This window comes from Melospiza melodia, chromosome 28 (assembly GCF_035770615.1).
Source record: "Melospiza melodia melodia isolate bMelMel2 chromosome 28, bMelMel2.pri, whole genome shotgun sequence".
Classification (NCBI taxonomy): Eukaryota; Metazoa; Chordata; class Aves; order Passeriformes; family Passerellidae; genus Melospiza; species Melospiza melodia.
Window position 1 is genome coordinate 4564244 of NC_086221.1, and position 17152 is coordinate 4581395.

The following is a 17152-nucleotide window of genomic DNA, read 5'->3' on the forward strand; positions in this document are numbered from 1 at the left end:
CAAAACCCCACGGCCGCGTGTCGGGAGGGCCCGGCAGGAGATGAAAGGGATTTCCCGGCTGACCTCCTCACCCCGCGCTGTTTGCGCCTCCTCTCCCGCACGCAGACAGGCATTTTTCCCATGCTCAGGGGGTCAGGGCCCTCCCTGCACTCCAGGACGGAGCAATGCCAGGAATGTACCTGGGAACAGGCAGGGTGGAGGGGGAAGAGGAGAGCTGAGCACCCTCCCGCCCGCAGTTAGCCACCGGCTTTGCTCTATGGCCATTAAAATGTGCTTTTCTTGTGCAAATGCTCCGCAGGAAGAAACCTGTTAAGCCTGGGCACGGATTTGTTTTGTGTCCCCCAAGTGGTGCCAGGCCCTGGCGCTGTCACTGGGCCAGGTTCAGGTCCCCAGGCATGGTCTGGGATGTCACCAGGGTGGATGGACCAGCTCAGCCTCCTCCAAACAGCACCCAGCTGATTCCAGCCACCTTCCCGTTGCTCTTTCATCCCCTTTATGGGCTGGAATAAGCTCACTTCCCCACTCCAGCCTCACAGGGGCTTCCTGTGCCTCAGTTTCCCTGGGCTAAATCAGGGAGAGCAGACCCTGGAAGTGGAGCCCAGTTGCCCACGGCACATTCCAGTGTCTCTGCCATTGTCCCAGGGTTGGATCCCACAGTTTCCCTGGGCCCAGCTTGGAGGCTGCACTTCCACCCTGTGACAATCCCTTCCCACTGTCCTAGGATGATGTGGAACCACACAGGAGAAATGTGGCTCCCTTTCCTCCTCCCCACCTCCACCTTGCATCGCCCAGGGTAACAACAGAGGGGAAATGAAAATGAATAAATAAAGGGGAAATGGAAATGAAGTGTTTTGGGACACAACCTGGAGCGGTGGGATGCTGCCAGGAGATGCCCAGGCCCAGGGTTGGCTCCCATCACCCAGCAGGGCACAAACACCAGGCTGTGTCTCTGTGCCCCCTCCCCATTCCATGCATCCCTTCCTCCTGCTCCTTCTCCAGGGGTGACACAAATCCTCTGTGGATTCTCCCAGGGAGGGTCTGGGTGTCTGCAGCTCAGGGTGACAGAAGGGGGACGGGAGGGGAAGGCAGGCTGGGCACCCCAGGACACGCCACATGCGCTGGGACCCTGCTGAGGGGCTGGGGGGATCCCCCTGTGCTCTGGGGAAGGGATGTGGGATGTGTGGGATGTGTGGGATGTGTGGGATGTGTGGGATGTGTGGGATGTGGGATGTGGGATGTGGATGGCACATCCATCACCCCACCATCACCCCGATGCATCCCACTTTCCCCTGCTGCTCCCGGCAGGAGGGTTTGCTTGTAAACAGCAGCCCCTGGGTAACACTCCTAATCCCTCTCTTGGCTATTATTCATCCCCGGCTAACCCTAAAGCCTCCCCCTTTTTCTCTGCGAGGCACCCCCAGAGCAGAGGAAATTCCTCAGCCCTGACGTGATGTGAAACACGAGCGGCTCGGCCCCAGCCGCCCCCTTCCCTGCCCCAACCCACCCGGGCCATTTCCCAACCCAGGTTTCCCTGTAGCATCCCACTCCCCCCCTTTCCCCACTCTTTCTCTTTTTTTTTCTTTTTTTCTTTTTTTTTTTTTTCCCCTCTTTCTTTCCCCCAACCACCCCTTTTCTGCTTTAGACATTGTAACCCGAGAGGCTGGAAATGCAGCTCCTTTCATCTTCCATTTCCCACATCCTGAGAGTCTGGGGAGAAGGAGCCCACCCAGATGATGGAATCCCAAATATGCGGCTCCTTCCACCTCCCCGATCCCCTCGGCCGCCCCCCCGCCAGGCTCTATTCACAAAGCAGATTAGCCATGCTGCCGCCTCCCCGCACACCTCGCCGCAAAAAGCCCGCGAAAAAGCCAGCATACAGAAAAAAAAAAAAAGAGAAAAAAAAAAAAAGAAGAAAAAAATTACAATTATTCGGAAGAAATCTGCCAAAATAAAAAAAATATACAATTATTAATAAGAAATCTGCAAAAAAATTACAATCATTAATAAGAAATCTGCCAAAAAATACAATTATTAAGAAGAAATCCGCACAAATAAAAAAATATAATTATTAAGAAGAAATCGGCACAAATAAAAAAAATACAGTTATTAAGAAGAAATCCGCACAAATAAAAAAATATAATTATTAAGAAGAAATCCGCACAAATAAAAAAATTACAATTATTAAGAAGAAATCCGCACAAATAAAAAAAATTACAGTTATTAAGAAGAAATCCGCACAAATAAAAAAAATTACAACTATTAAGAAGAAATCTGCACAACTAAAAAAAATTACAATTATTAAGAAGAAATCGGCACAAATAAAAAAAATACAACTATTAAGAAGAAATCCGCACAACTAAAAAAAATACAATTATTAAGAAGAAATCCGCACCCGGGGAACAGGATGGGTCTCAGCACCTCCTGCCCTGCTCTCATCACTGTCTGGTGGGAATTGGCACCAAACTCCTGGGATTGGGTGCTGAGGGGGTTTTGGGGATCTGCAGCAGGAAAGGTCCAGCCAGGACCTTTCTCCACCCTGTGCTCGGGAGATTCCAGCCCCAGGACGTGGCCTGTGGTCCCCAAGGTGTCACCTTGTGGTCCCTGCTGGATCTGGGGGGATGCTGAGGGTGAGGATGAGGAGGGAAAGCAGCACCCAGGCAGAGCCTCATGGCTCACAGCACTCGTGATCCCAACCCAGGGGAACCCCAGACCTCCCCTCTCTTGGGGGGACACCCTGCACCCTCATCCCACAGGGGTGTCCCTCACCCTCACTGCCACACCAGGAACGTGCCCACATTTCCAAATGTGAGACCCCAGGGCAGCTTACAGTGTTTGTAGGGTGACTCAGAGCAGGTGGTGACACACAGGGGGTGTCCCAGCGGTGGCACAAACCCGGTGCCACCAGGGATCACTCACTGCAGGCGGGTGGGAGCCTCCTCTCCTCTCCTCTCCTCTCCTCTCCTCTCCTCTCCTCTCCTCTCCTCTCCTCTCCTCTCCTCTCCTCTCCTCTCCTCTCCTCTCCTCTCCTCTCCTCTCCTCTCCTCTCCTCTCCTCTCCTCTCCTCTCCTCTCCTCTCCTCTCCTCTCCTCTCCTCTCCTCTCCTCTCCTCTCCTCTCCTCTCCTCTCCTCTCCTCTCCTCTCCTCTCCTCTCCCAGCTCTGCCAGGCTGCGACAAGCCAAGGTGGGCAAAGGGTTCGGTGCCCTCCTCACGGGGCATTGCTGAGATGCCTCAAATCCCTTTTTTTCCCAGCTTTTATCAAGGAAGGGTTTGGGCTCCTCTGGGGACCCGCAGGTCATCTTGGGAACATTTGGGGTCATTTTGGGAACATTTGGGGTAATTTTGGGAACACCTGGGGTAATTTTGGGAATATTGAAGGTAATTTTGGGAACATTTGGGGTAATTTTGGGAACACCTGGGGTAATTTTGGGAATATTGAAGGTAATTTTGGGAACACCTTGGGTAATTTTGGGAATATCTGGGGTAATTTTGGGAATATTGAAGGTAATTTTGGGAACATCTGGGGTCATTTTGGGAACATTTTGGGTGCCCCACGCCCTGGGCCAGCCGGTTCCCCGGGCTGGGGGAGCCAGGGGCAGACCCGGCCAAGGTCAGGCAGTGACTCAGAGGGAAGCACGGCCCTCCCTCGCGTGTGTCACGGCTCTCCCAGCCCCGCATCCTCACCGGGGGATGCCCGTGGCGCTTTGACCTTGCTGGTTTGTTCCAGGACATCGGTGCAAACCCGAATTCAACCCCCTCTCTCTCCCTGCTGGGCATCGCCCCGGCCCTTCCCCGTCCTCACCTATTTGCTGATTGTGCTGGCGGGGAAGGCGAGGGGGTGGAAACACAAAAAGTAAACTGCGAAAGCAACACTGCAGCTCCGAGGGCCCAGCACGGCAATCAAGCGATAAAGCAGTAATTAAGCCTGATTATCATGCAAGGCAGCCCCGGTTAGACTGGAATGCCGCTGAAGAGCCTGAAAGCTGCCGGGATTGTTTGCAGGGCTCAGAACTGATCTTTTGATGTCTGCTGGGAGCTCCTCTCCCCCAGACCTGCCACCCCAGGGTCCCGTTTCTCCCCCAGCACGGCTCTGGATGGGTTTTTTCTCCTTGCAAGGGCTGTGGAGTCTCCTCCAGGGTGCAAACTGCTCCCCGAGGGCTTAGGGCAGGAATTGGGGATGCTCCAGGATGGATGGAGCAGCTCTGGCCAGGGCAGGACCTCCAGGACATCCCCCATGTTTAGGGATGTCACTGCTGTGCTGCACCCACCATCCTCATCCTCATCCTCGGCGGGTTTCACCCCAGGGGAACAGGGATGGGGAGAGAAGAGATCCCCAGGGATGAGGGCAAAGTGGGTTTGGGCAGCAGGAAGGGGTTTGTTCTGTTTTAGTTTGAATTTCTGACACATCCCCACGGCCTCACCCGGGCTGGCAGGGAAAGGTGAGTGTCTGAGGGGGAAGGAGGCTCCCTGCCCTGCTTTGGGGTCATTTTGGGAACAGGAATGCATCTGGGTGGGTGAATCTGGAGAGAGATGGACATGGCTGGGAAGTGTGGCTGCCTCCCAGCTGCACGTGGCCTGGACAGGGAGCAGGAGTTCCCAAATCCAAGGGGATCCAACTCTGAGCTCTCCTCTGCCAGGAGGAGTTTTCCAACCCAAAAGGGACTCAACCCTGAGCTCCCCTCTGTCAGGAGGAGTTTCCTCCATCCATAAGGGCCCAAACCTGAGCTCCCCTCTGCCAGGAGGGGTTTCCTTGATCCAAGAGGCCCCAGCCCTGAGTTCCTCTCTGCCAGGAGGGATTTTCCCATCCAAAAGGACCTAACTCTGAGCTCCCCTCTGCCAGGAGGGGTTCCCAAATCCAAGGGGACCAAGCCCTGAGCTCCCCTCACCTGCCAGGAGGGGTTTCCCTGCTCCAAAGAGACCCAAACCTGATCTCCCCTCTGCCGGGAGGGATTTCCTGATCCAAGGGCACCCAACCCTGAGCTCCCCTCTGCCAGGAGGAGTTTTCCAACCCAAAGGCACTCAACCCTGAGCTCCCCTCTGCCAGGAGGGGTTTCCTCCATCCAAAAGGGCCCAACCCTGAGCTCCCCTCTGCCAGGAGGAGTTTTCCAACCCAAAGGCACTCAACCCTGAGCTCCCCTCTGCCAGGAGGGGTTTCCTTGATCCAAGAGGCCCCAACCCTGAGTTCCTCTCTGCCAGGAGGGATTTTTCCATCCAAAGGGACCTAACTCTGAGCTCCCCTCTGCTGGGAGGGCTTCTCCAATCCAAGGGACCCAAACCTGAGCTCCCCTGTGCCAGGAGGGATTTCCCTGATCCAAGAGGACCCAAACCTGGGCTCATTTCTGCCAGGAGAGTTCCCTCCATCCAAAGGGGCCCAACCCTGAGCTTCTTTCTGCCAGGAGGGGTTTCCCTTCTCCAAAGAGACCCAAACCTGAGCTCTCCTCATCCAGGAGGGGTTCTCTCCATCCAAGGGGTTCCCTCCATCCAAGGGGACCCAACCCTGAGCTCCTTTCTGCCGGGAGGGGTTCCCTGACCCAAAGAGACCCAAACCTGAGCTCTCCTCATCCAGGAGAGGTTCTCCCCATCCAAGGGGTTCCCTGACCCAAAGGGACCCAGCCCTGAGCTCCCCTCTGCCAGGAGGAGTCTCCTTGACCCAAGGGCACCCAGCCCTGAGCTCCTCATTGCCAGGAAGGGTTTCCCTGCTCCAAGAGCTCCCCTCACCTGCCAGGAGGGATTTCCCTGACCCAAAGGGACCCAACACCGAGCTCTCCTGGGCCGGGAGGGGTTTCCCCGACCCAAGGGGACCCAGCCCTGCTGCCAGCAGGAGGAGCCGGCGCTGACTCAGTGCAGCAGCTGGGCAGGTCCACGCACGAGGATGATTTTGGCCCCAGCTCACGGCGCTTGCAAGGCACGCTGCTGCTCCCTGCGACGCCAATGAGCAGGTTTGGGCAGAGCTGCTTCTGAGGAGTCAGGGACAGGCAGCCCCCGGGAAAGCCAGGCCGGGCTCTGTTTGTCAACAGGTCCCCTTCGGTGCCTTTCATCATCCTGGCAAGGAATTTGATAATGAGTTCGGGGCCAAATGCTAAGTCACCTCATCCCACGGCTGAGCAGGGACTGGCAGAACCAGTTGTCCCAAATGTGCCCAGGCGTCAGGGCTGGGAATAAGGCACTGCCTGCCCCTCTGCCCCACTCTCAGCTTGCATCACCTCGAATTGCAACAACAATATATTAAATTTTTTTTTAAACAATTATGTATTTTAAACAAAGAGGAATGGAGGTGCTGCGTCAGATTTTCCACACTTTTCCCTAAATAAAAAATGTCACTTTCTGGGTAAAATGGAAGGAAGATTTTCCAGTTTTTGGTTGGCTCAGCCCCAGAAAGAGGATGTGTCACATTCTGGGTAAATCTAAAAGCAGCAGCTGTGGTGGGGAGTCCTTCCCGGTCACTGCAAGGGCTGGGCCACAGCGCCAAACCCCAGTTTGGGGGGTGCATCTTGGTTGTATTTAATCCTTTTTCTTAACACTGAAGGGGATAGGATCTCACCAGCATTTCCAGTAAACCCCATTCGATTTCAAGCAATTCATCCCACAAGTATGTGTGGGATGCCAGGAACTCTTCGGTCTTGCTTAGGAGCAGGAGCCCAGATGGGCTTTGTCTGGAATAATTCAGCTCCCAGTGGCTGGAGCTCTTTGCTCCAAATGCTAATAGAGTGAGTAATCAGAGATCTCCATCCAGTAAATTATTTATCTTATCTCTGGAACTCGGGGAGGCATCTCAGCCAGCGACTTCTGCGGAAAAAAGAAGACGGGGTGGGGAGGGGGTGGAGGGTAAAAAACCCTAAAAACGGCGATATTAGTCAAGAGCCCGCAGCTGGAAGGGCCACATGGCCACTTTTACTGGAAAGGGGAAAAGGTCACGCGCTGCTTGGCGCGCGATGGAGCAAGAGCGGAAGAGCGGAGCGGCGGGGCCAGCCCGGGGCACGCCGGGCACGGGGGAAGCGGCGATTCCCGGGAAAACGCAGCGCGAGAACCGGCGCCGCTGGGCGTGCCCGTGGGCGGGGCTCCGTGACCGCGCGGGGCCGCCCGGGCCGCGCTGCCCGCGCGCGCCGCCGCCGCGCCCGCTCCTCATTGGCCGCCGGGCCCGCGAGGGGCGTGGTTATGGTGCGTAGCCACGCCCCGCGGGGCGTGCGGCCCCGCCCCCGGCCCCTGCGGCTCGCGGGGCCGGCAGGGGCCGCGCGCCACACGCGGCCGGGCCTCGCGCGGAGCGGCCGCTCGCGCCCGCAGCCCGCCCTGCCCTGCCCTCAGCGCCCTCACAGCCCTGCCCGGCCCCGCGCCCCGCCGCAGGTGCCGCCACCGGCCCCAGCACCGCCACCGGCCCCAACGCCGGCATGCTGCTCTCCAAAATCACCTCGCTGGCGCACCTCCGCTCCGGGACCGCCGGCGAGCTGCACCCCGCCAAGATCCAGCCAGGTGAGGGACGGCCGGTGTGGGGGTGCCCGTCCCGGCTCGGGGCCGGCCGGGGCAGCGGGCGGAGCGCTGACGGGCGGGTCTCGTCCACAGGGAAGGAGAAGGAGCCGCTGGAGCAGCTGTACCGGGTGGGCCCGTTGCTGGGGAGCGGCGGCTTCGGCAGCGTTTACTCGGGGATCCGCCTCTCGGACGGCGCCCCGGTAAGTGGCGGGGCGGGCGGAGCGGGAGGGGGCTCGGCGGCGCGGGCGCCGAGTTCATCCCGGCGCCGAGCTCATCCCGCCGTTCCCCTTGGCTCGCAGGTGGCGATCAAACGCGTGGCCCGGGACCGCATCTCGCAGTGGGGAGAGCTGGTGAGTGCGCGGGGCCAGCGGGAGAAGCCAGCGTGCCGGGCGGGGATGGGCAGAGACGGGAGGCTGGAAACCGGGACGGCGCGGGGGGAGCGGTGCGGGGTCACCGGGGGACGCGGAGCATCCCGGGCCGGAAATGCCTGGCGCCGATGGGGGCGGGCAGGGGGACACCGGAGCATCCCCCGGATCGGTGGGTGCGCGCAGGGGAACCCGGTCTTGCCGCGGGCGGGGGTGGCTCAGCCCCGCTGATGGCAGCGTGGTGCCCCCGCAGCCCGGCGGCAGCCGCGTCCCTCTGGAGATCGTGCTCCTGAACAAGGTGGGCTCCGGCTTCCACGGCGTCATCCAGCTCCTGGACTGGTTCGAGCTCCCGGACAGCTTCGTGGTGGTGATGGAGCGTCCGGAGCCGTCTCAGGACCTCTTTGACTTCATCACGGAGCGGGGGTTCCTGCCCGAGGAGATGGCGCGGGGGCTGTTCCGCCAGGTGCTGGAGGCCGTGCGGCACTGCAACAACTGCGGCGTCCTGCACCGCGACATCAAGGACGAGAACATCCTGCTCGACCTGGCCACGGGCGAGCTCAAGCTCATCGACTTCGGCTCGGGCACCTTCCTCAAGGACACGCTCTACACGCAGTTTGACGGTGAGCCCATAGCCGGTGCACTCCCGGTGCCGGGCATTGCGCGGCCGGGCCGGGCTCCGGAGGTTTCCCCGTGCCGGGGGTGGCCGGCATGAATTCTGCAGCCGCTGCCAAGTTCTGTTTGGCACGGGGAGGATGTTGTGAAACGGGAGCCGGCTCCCGGCCCTGCTGACAGCCTCCGTCACCCGGGCTGGCTCGGGCTGGGGCGGGGGAAGCCAGCGTGACAAAAACACCCTGGGGAGGGGGGAGCGGAGGGGGGGATTTGCAAAACCCGAGCACCGGCCGGTTTAGTTTGCAGGTGCGGAAGGGCTGGGGCTGCTCCTCTCCTGTTGTTTGCCTTGGTTTATAATTTAAATTTTATTTTTTTACCATTGCGCGGAGCGAGGGGGGGGGGAAGGCGTGGTTTTTTCCCCACCCGTAGGTGGGTTTTTTTTCCCTCGCATGTAACGGCCGGGCCTTTCCCGGGCCCTGCTGCCCTCTTCTGGCACCCGCGCCTTCCTTTTACAACCCAAAGTTTGTAAACAAGAGTCACGTGCTGGCGGGAAGGCGGGCGGGTCACGCCGGGTGCCGGGGACGCCGTGCCGAGGGCTGACGAGCTGCTGTGCCCCGCAGGAACACGCGTGTACAGCCCCCCGGAGTGGATCCGCTTCCACCGCTACCACGGCCACTCAGCCACCATCTGGTCCCTGGGTGTGCTGCTCTACAACATGGTGTGTGGGGATGTCCCCTTCGAGCAGGATGAGGATATCATCCGGGGCCAGCTCTTCTTCCGACGGCGCATTTCTCTCGGTGGGTACTTGGGATGTGCCCGGGGGAGGCTGCAGCTCCCAGGGAGCTCTGCAGGAGGGGCACATGTGCTGCCATGCTGCTCTCCTCCCAAGCAGAGGGTGGGCACAGCTCAGATGGTGGCACAAGGAGGATATGAGCCTGCCCAGACTGATCGTTGCTTGCTGCTTTCTCTCCCCAGAGTGCCAGCACCTCATCAAGTGGTGCTTGTCCATGCGCCCCTCGGACAGGCCGTCCTTGGAAGATATTTTCAACCATTCTTGGCTGCAGGACATTCACCTGGAACCAGCTGAGATCACCCTGCACAGTTTGATCCAGGAGCCTGACAAGTAACAGCTCCATGCAGCTCCTGGTCATAAGAAGCAAAGAAAACCAGACTTTTTCATCCTGACCATAACACTGAGCAGGGATCCTCAGATGTTCTCAGATGGGAATGTGCACATCCTGCCCTGGAGCTGGGCTGGGGACCTGCTCGTCCAAGTTCTGGTAGCCACCATCCAAGCCAGCTGTCCTGGACTCCATCTGAACTTTGTCTCTTCTGAGATTTTGCAGTAATTTCTTTTTGGACTGGTTTTGGAGGCTCTCAAGTGTCATCTTGACCTGCTGAATTGGATGACCTGACTGCAAGAAAAGCTTCAGTGGGGGAAAACTGTGGGGAGGGCAGGGCCTGTGGCAAAGTGGCTGTCCCTTCTCCCTGTCCCTTCTCCCTGCCCCGTGCTTGTGTGCCTTCTGTTTGATCTGAGCTGTGCTGCAGGAAACACTTGACTTTTCCTGCAGTGCTGCTTTTCTGACTCGCCTGGGCCTGTAGTTCCTTTTTCTTTTTCAAAAAGGAAATGGGTCAGAAGATGCTTGGGAACCAAGTGGGTTATGCCTCGCCTCCTGTGCCTCCATCCCACACGGGTTTTCTGGGGTTCTTTGCTTCTCTGTGCCCTCACAAATGCACAAACAATGCAAACCAACAGCTGTAAATGTGTACATAGCTCTACAGGAGCAAAGCTTGATGTACAGTTGTGAATAGTGATAACATTTTTGCCTTTTTTTTTCTCATTTCCAGTTTTTGTTTTTAATTTATTTTCATAAATTTGTTGTTTGTTTTGTTTCTTAAAGGAAGAGTTCTGGCCGCTAGGATAACTTATTTATTTATTTATAATTCATGTGGGTTTCCAGCCCATGCCTTGCTTCTACAGCTGCTGATCCCCCAGTTTTCCATTCAGGTTTTCCCTTTGTTTCTGTCCTGTGTCCATCCCTGGGCCTGTTGTGTTTCCATTGGGTGTCTGGTGGAGGTGTGGGGTGGCAGCTTCTCCCCAGCTGTCTGTGTACATAGTTCTGGGTGCTGTTCTTTCCTTGCCACGTGCAGATCTCAGTTTGCAGATGAATTTGGGTTTTTTCCACGGGTGTCTTTATTTTTTGGGGCTGGGGAGGGGGGGCTGGCCCAGGCTGTCTGCACTGCCCAGTCTGTACCTGTAACCACGTGTGTAGCCAGCAGGTTTTGTTAATAGTTAATATTGTACAGGGGAATTGAGAAATCTTATTTTTTTTATGCAGTTTTAAATAAAAACAAAACACTTGCTGTGCTGGAGACATTCCTTTGTTGTGGGGTGGGATGGAGGATATGCTGGGAGTTGTGGGGCACCAGTTACCACACCGTGGCTACTCCAGGGACCTTGACTCCAAAAATCCCATCCCAGCACAAACTGGGACCAGATGGATCTGGACTGCCCTCCACGGGGTGTTTCCAGCACTGGCAGCTCTCCTGGGAGACATCAAAGAGGTGCTGAGCCCTTTTCTCCCATTCATCCTCAGGCTGGTGCGGAGCATGTGCTGGAGCTGGCGAGTAAACAAACATCAAAGCTTGCTTACGAAACGCCGGATGTTGTCAGCCAAATTCAATTTGGGCAAGGCAGATCCTGTTGCTCCGGCTCTGTTGGTGTTGCATGCCCGGGGCTGGTGGGTGCAGGAAGCTGCCAGCGGGCTGTCCCCACCTCCAGCCCGGCCAACGCAGCGCAGCAGAGGAAGCTGATGGGAGGATTACGAGAAGTCGGTCACTATCAGTCAGCAGCGGTCGAGTTTTTTACCCTCCAAACTGTCAAACCCCATTTCCAGCTCTGCGGCACTTCAGGGATGTTTGTTTGTGTGTTTTCTTATCTTGGTTTGTTTTTTTTTTTTTTTTTTAATTAGTTTACATGTGTTGAATTTTGGAGACGGTTTCTGCGTGACCTGGAGCAGCTGCTGCTGCCTGCACAGGGCTGTGTCAGCTCCAGGGAAGGGGCAGATTTCCCTTTTTATAGGTGACTGCAAATCCCCAGGCCAGATCTGACAAAACAGGATCCTCCTTTCCTTGGCTTCCTCCAGGTCTTTTTCCTTAATATCCCCATGTCCAGTGAGCAGTCCCTTCCCCAGCAAGGCTATAGGTGAGTGCAAATCCCCCAATCTGACACAACAGGATCCTCCTTTCCTTGGCTTCCTCCAGGTCTTTTTCCTTAATATCCCCATGTCCAGTGAGCAGTCCCTTCCCCAGCTCACCCAGGGCTCTCCTGTCCTGCTTTCCAAGCCATAAACCTGCTAGGAGGGAATGAGGGCTCCTGGAGCCACATCCCAGCCTCGTGGAGTGACCTGCTATCATGTCTGTGTCTCTGCCTCGGTGAAGAAAGTGTTAAGTCGGTTTGTTTGTTTTGCTTTTTTATTTCTTGTTTTATTTTTTTTTTTTTTCCTATTTCACTCAGCTGCATCTTTCATCTCCTTGGGGCCGCTCGAAGCAGGAAGCACAGCTCCAAACGCCGTCAGACTTCGGGCCTATTTTGAGATGCGGTTTAGATCTACCCTCCTCGCTCTCTTTCCCACTCGAGACCATCCAGGAAGCTGCTCTTACACGAACACAAACATCCCCAGCACACCTCCAGCTACCCCTTGGAGCCCCTCGTGTGGGCAGCGTGCCCCTGAGCACTATCACAGCCCCGCTGCAGCCCGGCCCACCCTTCCCGTAAGCGCTCGCGACTGTTGCGGTGTTTCTTAGAAAACTCTGCAGGTCCCAAGTGGAGCTGGCTGCTGATAGTCCCTCGGTTTCCGCCTGTGGCTGCTGATTTTGTCACCCCCAAGTTTGTGCTGCAGCACAGGACAGAGCCAGAGTGTCCCCAAGATCCTGCTGGCCATGGGGATTGTCCTGTCTGAGTGTTGGACTGGTGTGTGTGTGTGATCCCTGTGCACCAACAGTGCTGAGCAGCAATACATGCACCAGGGTAAGTGCCACCAGATTTGTGTCCCAAGCCTCTCTGTTAAAGGATCAGTGCATGTTTGATTCCCTGAGCACCATCCTGAGCAGTGACACCTTCATGAGGACAAGAGCCACCAGATTCATGTCCCAGGTCTCTGCCACAGGGGTGATGGGAGAGCAAAGATGGGCAGTTACAGCATCACTTACCCGTTCTCCCCTCCAGGCTGCCCATCACCATTGCACTCAGGGCCTGGGGGAAAGAAAAGCCTTTTTCACCCCTCATTTTTCCTCACTGAGGGGATATTTCCTGCACTTTGAGGACAGGAAAGGATGAAAACACAGGAGTTACCCATTAGGAGGTGACTCAGAGGCAGCACTGCTCTCCCACCTCCCTTTCACAAATTTTTCTTGTGCCCCTGTGTCAGTAGACAAGGCACCCACAATGCAGAAATTGTGAAAAAAATAATGAAGCAGAACCAGGAGGAGATTTCAGGCTGTTGGAACTCCAGTTCTGGGAGCACTGGAATCCCACAGATGACTGAGGTCTTTCAAAGGGCCAGCACTCATCTCACCTGTGCCTTTCTGCAGACATCCATCCTCAGCTCAGGTGCTTGGTGATGCAGGAAGGACCAGCCAGGGGAGCAAAAGGGACATTTATGTTTTACACATCATTTCTGGAATGGGAGATGAGCAACAGCCCAACTTCTGCCAAAGCTGGAGAAAGGCAGATGAGCACCAAGGAGAAAATACCTGGGGAGCAGGGCCTGGGCTCACCACAGGGACCTGAAGAGCCAGAATCTCAGAGGTGGCACCTTACCACCTCCCTATCCTGAGGAAAACATCCAGGTGTCCCCGAGGCACTGTCTCAAACCCTTTGGCCTTCTTGGCACAGTGAGTCACAGGAGCTATTTTCGACTCCTGCCTGAGGTCTTAGGTCGGGGTGAATTATCAGCAAACCATGTCCCAGGGCTCCAGCTCCCCGGGAATGAACCCTTGTGGCAATCAGTCTGAGCCCTTTGCCAGCAGCCTGTGTGGCAACAGCATCATCTCCATGTGGGGAAACTGAGGCACAGCGACCCAACTCGCTGGAGATCTTTTGTGGTGGTGTAGCCTGGGCTCACCTCCTTTCCCCTGCCCTCTTTCCTCAGGCTGAGATTTGCAGCAGGAGCTCCCAGCTTTAATCCCCCGGTGTCCCCACGTCCCCTGGGCTGGGGATTGAGTCCTGCAGGAGCTCACACCAAAGCCCTGCCCCCTCTCAGGGTGAAACCAGGGTGAAACTTGTCCCTTGCCAGGCCTCCTGTGACACCCCCAGCCCGCAGGGACAGCCAGGGGGGGCAGGTGCTGGTTTCAGGCACCTGGAGCCCCACTCCAGAGCAGAGTCTCGTGTTTTGGGGTTTGCAGTGACTCTGCCAAGAGCAGAGCTGTGCTCACCCTGCCTCCGTGACACATCGAAACTGCATCACTCAGCCTGCGAGTTGGTGGGGGTTTTAAAGAGGAAAAAACACTTATTCACCATAAAAAACCCCAAACCAACCGCAAAACCTTTCCAGCGTGTAAAGTTGAGTCAAATTTAGCAGCTTCAGCGAGAGAAACATATTTTGAAAGCTGTAATGGCAGTGTTTCTTTCATCCCTTTCCAAGCTTTTGGTCCCCTACCTCCAGGGCAATATTTTTGTGCCCTTACTCACCGGGTTTATAACAGTTAGGAGGGGGTTAAGCAACCCCAAAAATGAAACAACATCTCCTGCTACAAACTGCAGCAGCCACTTCAGCGGCCCTCAAATACCACAGAGGCACGTGTGTGAATACGAGGGGCGAGCGGGTGTCGGGATGGAGATCTCACCCTCTGAGAAAGCTGTGAGAGAAACAGCAGCGGCAAAATGTCACTTCAGGTCACCCCAAATTCTCAATCTCCTTCCCTGAAACGGGCAGGCAGGGCTGGGGCCCACAGCATCAGAAGCAGCCCCAGGGGAATCCAACCAAGCACGCAGCAGGGATGTGCCATGGCAGCCCCAGGCTCGGTGCCAGGTTACTCCGTGGAGTAGGTTACTCCCTGTAGGATACCCACACTCTCAGGGTGCCCAGGTGTGTGTACATCCCCCCCAAAGCACACAGATTTGGCCCAGTTTGGTTCTTGCCTTCATTAATCAACTCCTGCTTCACTTAATCAAGGTGCAGCTGTGAGTGCCAAGGATTTGGATTTCACCCTCCGGGGGAGTTTCTCGCCTTTGGGGAGCGAGCAGGATGTGGGCAGAGCACACAATGAGCCCCCCGCCCTCGCCAGGGTCACTCCTCTGTTGCTCTAGCAGGGTGTTTCCAAACAAAACCTTGATAAAGCCAACAAACACGAGGAGCAGGAGAAGATGTGTGAATTGCTGTGGGAAAGCGGGAGGGAAAACTCCAGGAAACATCGGGCACTCAGACTGGGGAGGAACAGCAAATCCAGCCCAGCCAATCCTGCCCGCAGGGAGGGGACAGCAGGACCCAAAGGAGCTCCGCAGCCATTCACAGATGCTAAAAGTGACTGCCGGACAGACGGACACACTGTCCGTGCTCACCTCCCGCGGGGGATGGATCCCGTTTCCCAGAGTTTGCAGCCGGGTTACGGGATGAGGGGATTTGTGATAACATTGTTGGATGTGTAATATGCGATAAATACCCCTGGGGTTTTGAACTCCGCCTGGAAGGAGCAGCATCCCCACCCAGCTCCTTCCTGGAAACTTCGCTTTCCAAGCCAGCCCCTCCGGCCAGGAGGGCATTGCTCTCCCCGCAGCTGGGTACCTTCAAATATCACATTTAGGTACCCTCAAATGTGATATTTTTGCCAGCTCTGAAGTTTCCTTTCTCTGCTTTAGCTTCAGGATGGGAAAAGGAACCGATTCTTCTGTCTCGAGTTTCATTCTCGTTCAGAATCGAAAGCTGCAGGAGATGCTGGGCTGGTTGTCAGAGAACCAGGGCTCGCTCTGCCCCCCGAAATATCTCCCGTAGCCTGGAGGTGGATGGAGAGGGAAAGGGCAGAAATCGCCAGCTCGGGGAACCCGGCAGGTGCAGAGACACCGCAACGAGCCCGTGCCGCCCTCTGCTGTCAGTCCCAGCGGCTTTGCAGAAAATCCCCTCATTTTGAATTTTTCTTTTATTTTAGTCCCCTCATTTTGAATATTCTTCCCCTTTTTTGAGTGCTTCCAGCCCTCCCGTGTCCTGAAAGGCTCCTTCTTCCCTCCACCCTAAGTTCACAAAGGTGAATTTTGTGTTCATGCAAGGACTGCACTCTGCTCTGGTCTAGTCGTCGAGGTGGGGAACAGGTTTTTCTCCACTCTTGGGTGGGTTTTTCCCTGGCCTTCCCTCATTTTGAATATTTCTTCCCTTTTTTAAAGTGCTTCCAGCCCTCCTGAAAGGCTTCTTCTTCCCTAGGGCTTAGTCAAAGGTGAACTTTGTGTTTAAGAAAGGACTGCACTCAGTGCTCTGGTCTAGCTGTTGGAAGTGGGGAACAGTCAAAGCTTGGAGTAGATGATCTCAGAGGTCTTTTCCAGCCTAAATAATCCCGTGGTTGAATTCCTGGCACGTTCCTCCAGACCCAAAGTGCAGGCGAGGCCACCATGCTCTGGAGGTTCCCCCTTGGCTGGGAGCGATGGGATTCATTCTCCACCACTGCCAGGTTTGGCAGGAGATGGATGTTGTGAAACAGGAGCTCCTGGCTCTGCCGACAGCCTCCAGCACCTGCACTGCCCCTGCTGGGGGCTGACATGGAGCCGGTGTGACAAAAACACCTGTAAGGGCAGCAGAGGCAGCTTTAGAACCTGGGCTCTGTCTGGTTTTGTTTGCAGGCACAAAGGGCTCGGGCTGCTCCTCTCCCCTTGTTTGCCCTGGCTCACGATTGGGGTTTTTGAAGGATAAACACAGGTTTTTCCCCACTCGTGGGTGGGTTTTTCCTGGCCTTCCCCAGGGTTGCATTGCCCTTTTCACACCCCAGGGTTTGTCACCGTGACCCAGGGGCAGGACAGAAGGCAGCAGGTCCCAGGGATGCCAGGCCAGGGTCGGGAGCTCCTGTGCAATCCCATAGAAATGTTGGGGTACAGCCCCCCAGAGCAGAGCCACTCCCACTGCTGTGACAAATGGATTTGTAAAGAATTCTCAAAACTTAGAAACCTCACATAGTCTGCATCTGTATGCAAACACTGAGGTAAGGTGTGCTGGCTTAGGAAGGCCATGGAAGAGAGATGACATGAATACAGCATAACTTTCTGACAAAACATGTATAATATTCATTTAATATTTGCAAAGAGCCAAACATAAAATAGGCATTTTTCACGCCTCCCAAGCAGAGGCACAGGGTGGACAGGAGCCTGCTCTGACTGACCACTGCATGCTGGTGTCTGTCCCCAGAGTGCCAACACCTCACCAAGTGGTGCTTGTCCATGTATAATAAATTAATAAATGAAATAAATAAATAAATAAATATTGTGTGTAATCAGAGTGGGGGTTTTTATCCTTTTTTTTTTTTTTTTTTTGAATCCTAGAATGGCTTGGGTGGAAAGCGAGCTTAAATTTTGTGCCACCCCCTGCCATGGCAGGGACACCTCCAGGTGTCCCCCTCCAGGGCCAGGGTAACTCCACGCTGCTCCAAGCCCCCTCCAGCCTGGCCTTGGGCACTGCCAGGGATCCAGGGGCAGCCCCAGCTGCTCTGGGCACCTGTGCCAGGGCATGCCCACCCTC

General features: G+C 55.9%; 1 protein-coding gene across 1 annotated transcript; it reads left to right on the plus strand.

The window, feature by feature from the left end:
• The first annotated feature begins 7318 nt into the window (after nt 1–7318).
• PIM1 (Pim-1 proto-oncogene, serine/threonine kinase) lies at nt 7319–10803 on the plus strand. The gene is made up of 6 exons (XM_063177974.1): nt 7319–7464; nt 7555–7661; nt 7761–7811; nt 8080–8446; nt 9056–9232; nt 9411–10803. The coding sequence occupies exons 1-6, from the start codon at nt 7383–7385 to the stop codon at nt 9560–9562; spliced, it is 936 nt and encodes a 311-aa protein (XP_063034044.1). The 5' UTR covers nt 7319–7382; the 3' UTR covers nt 9563–10803.
• The last annotated feature ends 6349 nt before the right edge of the window (nt 10804–17152 follow it).

What these genes read in the sequence shown, in the direction of transcription:
- PIM1 (XM_063177974.1), top strand. Translation starts at nt 7,383, where the DNA reads ATGCTGCTCTCCAAAATCACCTCGCTGGCGCACCTCCGCTCCGGGACC. An exon ending in GCCTCTCGGACGGCGCCCCG is followed by an intron (nt 7,662 to 7,760) that starts GTAAGTGGCGGG and finishes CTTGGCTCGCAG; the next exon opens with GTGGCGATCAAACGCGTGGC. An exon ending in TCTCGCAGTGGGGAGAGCTG is followed by an intron (nt 7,812 to 8,079) that starts GTGAGTGCGCGG and finishes GTGCCCCCGCAG; the next exon opens with CCCGGCGGCAGCCGCGTCCC.